The sequence below is a fragment of the Gadus chalcogrammus genome, chromosome 12 (genome assembly GCF_026213295.1).
Source record: "Gadus chalcogrammus isolate NIFS_2021 chromosome 12, NIFS_Gcha_1.0, whole genome shotgun sequence".
NCBI classification, from domain to species: domain Eukaryota; kingdom Metazoa; phylum Chordata; class Actinopteri; order Gadiformes; family Gadidae; genus Gadus; species Gadus chalcogrammus.
The window spans coordinates 24,413,641-24,425,935 of NC_079423.1; the positions used below are offsets into that span (position 1 = coordinate 24,413,641).

The 12,295-nt window shown below is 39.4% G+C and overlaps 1 protein-coding gene across 1 annotated transcript in view; it reads left to right on the forward strand.

Annotated features, from left to right (window-relative positions):
- The window catches only part of rgs8 (regulator of G protein signaling 8), a 16,026-nt gene extending 10,261 nt beyond the window's left edge, over positions 1-5,765 (forward strand). The window contains exons 3-5 of the mRNA XM_056603578.1: positions 334-395; positions 4,695-4,861; positions 5,237-5,765. Of these exons, the coding sequence (XP_056459553.1) occupies positions 334-395; positions 4,695-4,861; positions 5,237-5,431 (424 nt within the window). The 3' untranslated portion in view covers positions 5,432-5,765. The remainder of the gene's footprint in view (positions 1-333; positions 396-4,694; positions 4,862-5,236) is intronic.
- Positions 5,766-12,295: the final 6,530 nt, after the last annotated feature.

Genomic DNA, 12,295 nt, shown 5'->3' on the forward strand with positions numbered 1-12,295 from the left:
GTGTTCATACTTTGAGGGATGTTTTATTATGTTGTAATGTACTGCAAGAGTGGTGCATGATTGTTCCGCGTTCCTTGCGTAGTTGCTCCTGTTTATGTTGTTGAAGTGTTTTGGGACAATAAGCACTAAAACCATTATTTACATTATTGTTTGGTTTGTTGAGTCAAATGTTAATTTTCATTTGAAGGAAGTTTTGCTGACCAATAAAGAGACAGCGAACGTTCTACTGCGTCTTACTTCACCCATCAACACAATACTAACGCTGGTAAATACTAATATATTTAATGCAGCAGATTCCAAACATCTAACAATAAATAAATCTCTATCCAACAGAATTTCAACGGCTGAGGTGGTCCAGTGGTCAGAATCATTTGACCAACTTCTTTCTCACAAATGTAAGTTGTTGTATATTGTAACCCCCTCTACCAATGTATGAATCAACTCTGTCGTTTTTGAAACCCTCTTTTGAATGTTAATGAAGTCAAGGGCTCTCATTGAGGAACTTTTTCTAGATGGCCACCCTGGGCTGATTATGCAGCCTGTGTAAGTATTTGACACACTAGTGATCTAAAGAAAGCTTCATTGGACGTCTATCGACCCGGTTATCTGATTTCAGTGTGAAGCATAACACAGCAGTTGTAATGACATGGCCCCTGCTCAATGTGTGTGTCAGGGACCCATATACCCTACATTTATTTTCTGTGCAGTTTTGTTCCATACCATTACATAAGTGAGATTATTAAAAGTGAGGGAAGCCCACTTTGGATCGAGCCCAGAACCAGAACTATAACCCACTTATATTTTTTACTGTGTTACTGAACTCAACCCACATTTGTAAACCAAAAGCAGTTTTTTTGCAATAACAGCTATTTGTAATCTTCCAGTTGTCCTACGAGAAATTTTATCGTATAGGATGAAACAATAGGTTCCTATTAATGGGAAGAGCATAAGGCCTATGGAAGAAAACAGTACTGTATGATAAAAATATTTGTAATGACACCCATGCTACGTCTCTCACATTGTTGCTATGGTTTCCTGGCTGCTGGTATATGCGGTTTGAGGAATCAGCAGCCATCACAGATGATGGTTGAAGCCGATTTGGACGTTTTTTTAATCTAGATGGTTAAACTAGATAGTTGAGATAGTTGTATGGGGGTCAGATGATTGTCCTATCTCGGATTTGTGTCAATCCATATCTATCTATCTATCTATCTATCTATCTATCTATCTATCTATCTATCTATCTATCCTTCCATCTATCTATCTATCTATCTATCTATCTATCTATCTATCTATCTATCTATCTATCTATCTATCTATCTATCTATCTATCTATCTATCTATCTATCTATCTATCTATCTATCTATCTATCTATCTATCTATTTATTTATCTATCTATCTATCCATAAACCAAATGTGTGCTTGTAAAAATCTCTAAGGAGAAAGCTATGGGCGACACCACATACGGGTATAGTGCACTCAAGGTAAATGAGCGCTCATGAGTCACTCATCCTACCCAACCTTCCACAAGAAGACCGGTCGCTGTGGTAATAATAGTCCATCCACTTTGTGCCTCTCTTCCTCTCACTTGTGGAAAGCCCTTTGTTCTCTCATTGGATCTTTTCACTTTTTCATGAGCCCCAGCCAAACAGAACGAGCTAACTAGGAACTCAAGACCTATGTTTTCTTTCATTTGAACCACCACCAAGACTTAGGGCTTTGTCTGGCACTGGTTTGGGACATAGCCTTAAGTGCATTTTATTTATCCCGGAGCAGGTAGAAATTATAGTTTTTGGAAAGGGTAAATGATTAACATTGGTGACCGATCAATAACGATAACAGGACTCAGTATTGCAATCCCACTTTGTATTAAGTCATTATCCCAGATGCGCCCCCACTACTCAAACCTCACCTTGCATCAGTCTTGCCCAAATGTTTTGTTAGTGACAACAACTCCTGTGTGACTCGTGTCCTGTGAGAACAGTAAACACGCGCTAAATTACTGAACAGTGTTTTGTTCCGTTGCCGGTTACCAAAGTGTTAGCAGCTTTGATCAGCTGTGCCCTAAAGAAGAAAAAATAAACGGTATAAACAGTATTGGCCAATGTTCAGGTCGGGTTTCTGACATAACACAACATCCGTGAGAGACACCTCTTTGTTAAGCAAGCCATGTTATCCTCCATTAGGTTTGGTACTGCTCCAAGAATCCCCCCCCCCCACCACCACCACCCACCCGCAGGCAGAAAGGATTATCAGGACATAACGGCGTATCCTGTTTCAATTGACCAGGCATTAGGGAGGTGAACACAATGTGTCTGTACCCTATTAAGGTTTATAGCTTTTTCTTACCTTGCCCTTGCTGTATATTTGATTTTAATGGGGAACTGCTTGTACTTGATATATCCCAATGTTCTTGGTTTCATAAGATGTGAAAACCAAGAACAGGTTTTTTTTTGCGGCGGTAAATAACACCATCATGCAAAGCATAACAGTTGGAAAATGGCAGATGAAAAATATTTTGCAGACGTGAATCACAATTGCTTAAAAATGGGTGAAAGCATTACAAATGGCGGAGAACTGGGACAATTTGTAGAGATGATAGTTTCATATTCATTTTCCTCTACTGTTGTGATTTGTGACAATATAACTGATAGTTGGCCATACCTTAAAGCATACAAAGAGGGTAAATCACTTCAATCTATCTACTTACCTCATCACTGCCAATATAATGTAGTAAAAATTGTGGGCAATCTGTGAGATACATTAAGTAGGCTACAGGGTCACATTTGATTGTTTTAAAATGATAACCTCTGCCTTCAAATAAATAGCATTTCAAAGTGCTGACAACCTCATCAACCTCATGTTCATAAATAACCACAAATTTGACCTTATTTTCAAGGCGTCTTATGAATCAGCCTTGTGTTGCATAATGGTCCTAGAAAGATCAATAACGATAGAGGGACAAACACACTGTTGTGATAGGCACTGTAGGCTCCTTTCTTTCCCTCACACACAAAGTGTCAGTTAATTTTGTGTGTGTGTGTGTGTGTGTGTGTGTGTGTGTGTGTGTGTGTGTGTGTGTGTGTGTGTGTGTGTGTGTGTGTGTGTGTGTGTGTGTGTGTGTGTGTGTGTGTGTGTGCGCGTGTGTGTGTGTGTGTGTGCGTCTTTGTGTGTGTGTACTGTGAACTGATATGCAAGCACTAGGGATTGATTGATTTTTCATAAACATAACATATTTTCTATCCCGGGAACTGAAGCGCACATCCTGGGAATCTCTGGAACTGCACTTCTTTTACCTCAAAGGAGACATATTAAAGGTGTTTTCCCAACAAGTGAACATAGTTTATGAGTTCCAGAAAACATGTTTTTGAAGCTGTTTGCCGGAAATAGCTTTTAGGAAAAAAAATCTTGCCTACCGCTATTCCCCTCTGTTACATTCCCTTCGGAATGAGCTGTTTCTGGTGTCTGTAGCTTTAATGCAAATGAGCTGCTGCCCATTGACCTATGAGCTGTCAGAGTGAACCCCAGCATGGAGGAGAAGTGACTGTTGCCTTTTACGAACTCCTGGAGCTCCATATCTATCTAATATAATATAATATAATATAATAATAATTTAATATAATATAATATAATATAATATAATGATAATAATAATACAAATAATAATATATAGGTATTTAAGACGCCTCGGATGATATTATGAATCATAAAGACTGCGTCTGACGTCTCTGGTACTTCCACAACAAGTAAACACTCGTAGTGAGGCTTATCTCGGCCATGGTTGAGAAGAATTGGGGGAAAATAACTTTGGCCTTGACTCTCTGAAGGAGCTGAGCTGCCGGACTGCCGCAGAGCTCCCCCAGCCGGAGCTGCCGGACTGCAGCCATAGCTTCGGCGGCAGTCGTCATATTTCAAGCAACAGTAAATGCAACATGGAGAAATATGCATCGGTTGGCAACCTGACCAAGTGTATCATTTAGTGATAATAACTAATGCAAAATAACACCATTTATGTTCATCTACATTAGAATGATCATAGAATTTACCCTTCATGCAGCTTCAACTTTGCTTTGGCCCTAATGAATATCAAATGTCAAGTTCATCGCCTGAGATCAGTTTGCTTAGAACAGCCTTAATTATGGCAGTGATATTTGACCATTATTTGTTGTTTAAACAAAGATAATTCGTAAGACAACTCCTTTGGTGTTTTTTTAATAATTGTATCAAGCTGAGATGGATTCCATATAACCCTAGCTAAAGCTGCTGAATATCTATATATTTATTTACCTAAGCATTTAAAAAAACTGCCAAAACAGTGGGTTAAATATTGAACAATCCCCTATATTTTAGGGCTATTCTAATATGTTCTAAATGGGTTATTCTTGTTCATTATTTCGATTTATTCTATTTAGCTGGAAACGGAAAATGGTTTGGATTGGTATTATTACCCTGGATTCAAATTGAGCATGACTGGATTGGACAAGCAAGAGGAGGAAAATAGAGTAGAATGAAAATAGATATGTATAAAATGAAAATGACACGTCAAAGGTATCAATGGACCCCATATCTGTTAGGTCAAGCAGCGCTTAAAAAACATAACACACAGGCCACCCGGCAAAAAAATCAATCACAATATAATGGTTATCGTTGCTATAACTGTTTTAACCGTCTGATTTGATTTTGTCCACCCCAGACGGCCTCTCTGCCTTCCGGGCCTTTCTGAAGACGGAGTTCAGCGATGAGAACATTGAATTCTGGATGGCGTGCGAGGACTACAAGAAAAATAAGAGTTCAACCAAGTTGGTGTCCAAAGCAAACAAGATCTATATGGAATTCATTGATGTCCAGGCCCCCAGAGAGGTACGTCTACACCAAAAACCTTTCATCTTGAACCAATGATTATATTGATCCAATCATTTTTTACTTCTCATTCAAAATAATAAAACCAATATAACCGAACTCTAAAGAATTGTGCGGGTCCTTTCTTCTGACTCTCAGTTGAGGTTGTTGTAAATAGGCAGGGTTATCAAGATCTATTTTTCATTTTATTATGCATGAATTGTATTTGTCTTTTTTGTTAATGTATAGCGCATTGTGTTTCATATTTTGCATAAATGTCATTTCGGAATAAAATTGGATTTTAATTGATTGGCATTACATGATTAGCATGCTAAAAGCAGGTACAGCAACCTGAACTTAATTTTCAAGTTACAAGCTAATGCTAATTCACCATAGGTGAACATTGACTACGGCACCAGGGAGAGGACTAGACAGAGCCTAGAAGACCCGTCCCCCAGCAGTCTGAACGAGGTCCAGGCCAAGGTCTACGGCCTCATGGAGAAAGACTCATACCCACGCTTCCTCAGGTCTTCAATGTACCAGGACATTGTAAACAGGACTCACGCGCACAACCAACGGAGATCGGTCTGACCAAGGCCTACACACACCAGCATGGACAAACCAAAAGTAATACCAGTGGACCAAGTACAGCACCTCTAAATATATATGTGTGTTTATGTGTGTATGTGTTAAAGACTACATCTTCAATTTTCTGAACTTACTGTGAATTTTGGATAGAACGGGTTAAAGAGAGTGAGAGGAAATTGATTGATTAAAATGTGTTGGTTGGCTGCACTAATAGGAACGTAACACTAGAGATATAGTATTATTATTCACATTCACACAAAAGAGAGTCAAAGGATAATATCCACATTCTTGAAAGAACAATAGTATTTGAGGTAACTGAGATAATAAAATGGCTTATCTTATTTGTCTTATGCTCATAGATAGTTATGATCAGTGTTGAACGTAATGAACACGCTAAAAGAGCGGCGTTCATTGAACACGCTTATATATTTGGTGAACGGTGAACTGAGCGTACCCGTTTGTGGCTAGTGAGCGTCGTCCACTCTTACGAACGATGCTTACTTGCCATGATTGGCCCTATATACAAGGCTAGATTAAAAAAATGCATTGGAAGTTGCAAGTGAACTGAATCATGCGTCTATGATTTCACTTTATATTGTAAAGAATGTGTCTAAAAAGTGGATATGACTTTTAGGTGTTTATGACGTAGAAAGGAGGAATCAATCCTTCTCCAGGAAAACAGCATGAGCCTCAGCATGTCTTCCCCCTCCCATTATATCTCATCTTATTAATGCATGTTTGTGCTGTGTGAACTCCTACCAGCGTGAAACCTTCTCAGAACCGCATTTATCTCCTGCCGGCAGATCTTACGGATTTCTGAGAATTAAATTTATGTGAAATGTTTATCGAGAGTGAATCGTGAAAAGATGTCACTGCCCCAAGATGTTTAATCAATGTGTTATTGTGTAACATGTCTCTCCTGTATTTTTTTCCAACTTTTCATAAAAATGCGACTGATATTTTGTTAACTGCATGTATGGATTTACAACACCTTTTGTGAGCCAGAAAAAAACATCAGCTAGACATAATATTTATAATTATTACATTTTCCCTAGATTTTTGTGATCAAGAAATATTTTATTTTTTTACTATGTTTACTTTTACCTGTCATAATCATGACATGCATATTATAACATTTATGGACAAAAATAAATACAAACAGCCAGACGAGAAAGTACGATGGCTCATTGCATTCACTCAATAATAAAAATTTCACCATGCTATCTCATAATTATGAGATAATTATCTCATAATTATGAGATAACTGGTGTTCTGACCATCAGTAGTGTTGCCAGATTGGGCGGTTTCCCACCCAATTGAGCTGCTTAGGATGGCCGTCTGCGGGTAAAAATGGGTAAAAAGGGTATTTGGGTGGGTTTTTCTGCAGATTTCTGGCCATAGAAAGCAATAGAATTTAGTTAAAATTGGGCGGGATTGGGTGCTTCCAGGTGGATTTTGAGCATTTTTGGGCTGGACATCATCAGTCTCACCTGGCAACCGTGCAGTTGCACTAGTCCCAGGCTTGCTGAGGGTTGCTTTCGTGATATAGATGTACGCGCGTAACACAGCTAAAATGTTGCTTGACCATTTTGTGTCAAAAATTGTCCTACGTACGCAGCTACGCGCCTGTGGCTGTGTCACGTTAAAATTGTACCGGGGGCGAAAATTGTACCGGCCTACGTCATCGTTTGTTTACATCCTGACAACCTGCCCGGCAACAGACGACGCGAGGCAGAAAACATGTTTCCAAACGACGAAATAACATGATACAGATAGCGGATCGCTATCTGTATTATGATAGATAGCGATAACAATTGTTTTTACTTTATATTTGTATTGTATATAATTGATCGAAACAATAAACGGGCGAAACGGGCGATCGCGTCAAATGACAAATGTTTTGCCCGCGAAACGGGCGATCGCGTCAAATGACGTAGAAGGGTTCTTGAAACATAATACAGATAACGGATCGCTAGATAACACTTGTTTTTACTTTATATTTGCATTGTATTGAATTGTTTAATCGAATTTAGCTAGTAAACTGAGTGTTTTAAGCAGGTTTCATAGTCTAGAATGTTCAAGAACCTTCCTACGTGATTTGACGCGTCATTTGACACGATCGCCCGTTTCGCGGGCAAATTCTTTTATTGTTTCGATTAAACAATTAAATACAATACAAATATAAAGTAAAAACAAGTGTTATCGCTATCTATCATAATACAGATAGCGATCCGCTATCTGTATTATGTTATTTCGTCGTTTGGAAACATGTTTTCTGCATCGCCTCGTCTGTTGCCGGGCAGGTTGTCAGGTTGTCAGGATGTAAACAAACGATGACGTAGGCCGGTACAATTTTCGCCCCCGGTACAATTTTAACGTGACAGCTGCGCTGGATTTAGGAGTCCCAGGAAGGAAACCCAAACGCCGCCGTGTTTGGGTGCATGATAGAGCTTGGATCGGGTTAGATTAAATAATCTCGGATATAAATAACAATAATCGGGTTAAATAACTTCACATGGTGTGTCTGGTGTGTTTCCAGCATTCGTAGGGTTGATCAGCAGAGAAATAGTCCGCCAAGACGTTGAGGTTGCTTAGCAACCAGAGACTCTGTCCATGCAAGTGAATGGAGCGTTCACTCTTCGTCATAACTATCAAACCAAACATCCTTCACATTCACCGAGCGAACATTATGAAAGTAAAATGCAAATTTCTCGCTAAAAATGTTTCCATAAACGCATTTAATGGCGTAACTATGTTACTATTTCCAACCAGAATAAAGAAAGATGTCGGCCGTATGCTTCTGTGCAAGCGTCACTACTCTCTACTATCTCGTAATTATCTCATAATTACGAGATAGTATCTCATAATTATGAGATAATTATCTCATAAATACGAGATAATTATCTCATAATTACGAGATAGTATCTCATTATTATGAGATAATTATCTCATAATTACGAGTTAATTATCTCATAATTATGAGATAATTATCTCATAATTATGAGATAACCTGGTGAAATTTTTATTATTCAGTGAATGCAATGAGCCATCGTAAGAAAGAGAGATAGAGTTAAAACAGTTAAATAACAATAAAAAAGATTGTCTTGTTTGTTAAGACCCCACAACGTGCTTTCCAACCACAACAACAGAAAAGGTTGTGGCACAGGCATGGTGGCCTGTGTAACAATTTCCATATTTTGACTGTTCGAAGAAACCGCAATATGTCATGCATTGATATAACTTCTTATGTGTAAACTAGAGATGCACCGATCAATCGGCCGCCGATTAAAAAAGCCGGTTTTGTATCCAATCGGCCACAATCGGTGACCGGCCGGTCACTGTCGTAATTTCCGGTTTTCGGCCGATCAAACTCACCCGCATGCGCGGTGCGTAGCAGCTCAAGGCGCCCAGAGCGCGGAAAGAAAACATGTCGCATTAAAATCTGAAAGGACGCACTAAACTCACTATCCATGCCTCCCGGGGACGCATCTCATTGTCCCCATGAAAAACGATACATTGTGAACATTAAACAACTCGTGTTTAATGTACAGTAACTGGCCAAAGAAACCTTCTTGTGAGCAGGCCGGACAAGCGCTGTTTCAACCCTCTGCGCATCTACTCGACGCAGACTCGACGCGACATGCTAATTTAGCCGCTACCAAAACAACTAGCTCGTCACCGCTGATTTCATTTCAACAATTAAAAATACGAACTTCATAGTAAATAAACCCACGTTTCCACTGCTCGATGCTGTGCTCATTCGTGTCGATTATGTTGTAACGTTTAGGGGACGTGCTGTAATGAAATAAATGAAACATAATCCGGTGGTGGTGATGAAAACGACCGCCATATTGTTATGCCCAAACGGCGCCTGCGCATACATCGCGCTTCCAACGAGATCCAGTTTTTCTCGAGAAACAGGCAGAGAAGAGAGAACGCAAAAATACCACCAAAGAAAAAGATTAAACCTATTGCAGGTCAGCAAACTATTGCAGCTGCATTTTCTGTCCCCACTACCTCTGCACTCCTCCCTGACTCTGATCAGCCTAGAGAGAGTACCTCAACATTGCCTGTACCTACTTCTGCCTCCCCCTCTACTGAGCCTGATGAGCCCACTGCAGAAGAAGTGCCTCAACCTTCTACATGTTCCTCCCAAAAAAAGCGAACTTTTCTGAAGCAGTGGCTCACCACATACTACAAATGGCTGCGCTTTTCAGATGACAATTTCATGTATTGAGTTTAACACTATTAATTTAATTTAAGAAATAGACTAATAATAAAAAAGAAACACATTTTTTAAACTGGGGGGTCAGGACCCATTGAATTTCTCAGGGACCCACCCAACTCGCCACCTGTGGGTCCCGGGGACTCACTACATTGAAAACCTATCAACATCACTGCTATTATATGATTATAATTATTTCTTAGAAAATCGGTATCGGAAAAACCGGTTTTGGCAGGTCAGACCTCCTTAAAAACCGGAAATCGGTATCGGCCAAGAATTTTGCAATCGGTGCATCTCTAGTGTAAACTATGATACAATTATTCACATTTTGAGTGACCCAGGGATGAAATTAATTCTTATTCCTTGGGATGGACTAAGCCTATCTCTTTTTGTGGGGCAACCACAAAATGTATGTTAGATTTGCTCTGCGCAAGAAAACACTACATTTCTAAAGAGTATAAATAGTCAACATGGGGATCATAGACCAACCGAAAGTGATGAAAAAAACACATTCATGGGGCTACAGAAAGACTTCTTTTATTCTGGTCTCTTTGATATGAATCAGTGCCTCAAGGACCTTGGAGATGATCCATTCGGGGGCCCATGCCCTACAGGAAGTGACTCACAACACAACAAATGCCCCATCTTGTGATGTCTCAGAGCTAGAATGTTTCCCAGACCTACACCCCCCGATCGAACCGACATTTGAGAATCGAATCAGCCACTTAGGTTTAGGGCAATGCCACTGATGTGAATTAATTCATTTGATGATGCTTTGTGAGTCACTTCCTGTAGGGCTAGAGCCCACTAATTGAAAATCCTATGTGTCATTTTTTAGATAAAGGGCCGCCAGAGCTCTTGCTCAATCTCAAGTTTACAAGACCGCTAGGTCACCTTCTCATTACATCACTTCCTGGCTAGTAGTACCTACTAATTACATGACTGATGCTTTAAGACAAGAGTCTCCAAATTGCCCCAAGTCCTATAAAAGAAGGACGAGAAGTCTCTATCTCAATCCAGAAACATTCTTTGCCAAAAGAATGGTGTATTTGTACCACTTCCTGTAGGTCTATGTTTATAATTTCTGTCTTTGGAAAGTCTTTAATCAGCCTTTTACTTTATTTATTGCATTCACGCTTCAATTTTTTTTTCAGCTGTATTGATTTGTCATGATTATCTTGTTCCATAAAATGTATAGATAAAATGAATGGATTTTTCCGTGGAAGCAAAACTAAAATAAACTTCCTAATTGCTCCACAAAAACAAAAAAACATCTGTTGGTCACTTGAAAATCGATGTTTTTATTGAAAGTACATCATCAAACAGCCATATTCATTTGTCATGATTATCTTGATCAAAATGAATTCATCAAATTAATGTTTGAAATGGATTTCTCGGTGGAAGAAAAGTGAACATAACCTCCGGATTCCCAATAAAGCACGTTGGACTACTAGTCCATACAAAAGAAGAATTTGTTTCATCCCTGGGTCACTCAAAAATCTATATTTTTATTAAAAGCACATCGTCTGTTACATGAAATAACAATTAACATAATACCTCTGATAAATACATCAAAGATAACTATTTCAGGGGTAGTAGTGTTCATATCATTCAGGATAGAAAATGTTCACGCACCTTTCTTTCTAGAAATGTTATCTAAACACATTCTAATACTAAAACTGAGGTCCTCCATTTTGTTTTGGCTGCCAAAAACTTGACATAAGTGATGCATTGCTGTTCAACCAGTCGATAGGGGACGCTGTACCAGCCACAGTTATATTGGTAGTTTTGGTTCACATTGACAAAATACCTATCCCATTGTTTAAGTTGGAGAACAGGCTACACCCCTGGCTTATTGTTGTACCTGTATTTTGAAATGCAAATAAGCCACTATTTTTTGTTCCACTCACCCCCTATCGCGGTGTACACTCGTTCCGAAACTGGGCAAGCTCCCATAGCTCCCGAGCAGTTAGAATTCTTGAATGTTTAATGCTCACCTCCTAGTCTCCAAGCCCTTTAGCATGAGCAGTGGAATGTAAACAATGAAAATAAACTAGTGGATTTGTTCTTTTGTGTGCAACTTTTGATGAAACAACCCATCCGAGGCAGTTCACAGTTTATTTTGCCTCCGATTTGTTTAGACCAATCCGTATGCTGGAGGCGGAAACCCGTAGGGTTAGAATATATATAAATATGTATTAATTTATTATTCCAGTCTGCAGTCTAAAAATATCGGCCTGTCGTCATAAGAAGGAAGGGAGGGGCTGTGCTCTTCCAGTATCTAGGGCATCCGTGGGCTGGCCTCACCAACACTGCACATCCATGTACTTTGGGCCTTGTGTCTGGCAGACACATCAGATGCTTATCTGGGCCAACAGATAGCAAGAGTCCCCCATGGATGAAGATGTCGTTGAGGTCAAACCTAAAAAAGGATGCTCTGTGGCAATTGGGTACCATATGTGTTATACAATGTTGCTCTATCATCGACTGCATTAAAGGGAGACAGATACAATGTCTATGCATTGTGAATTATTCTTTTGTGTAGAATGCAGGTCTCTATCTTCGGTGTTTGCCGGGGTTGCAGGTTACCACAACCACATAAAAATAATCGGTTACGTAAGGCGTTTGTGTTGGACACGGCC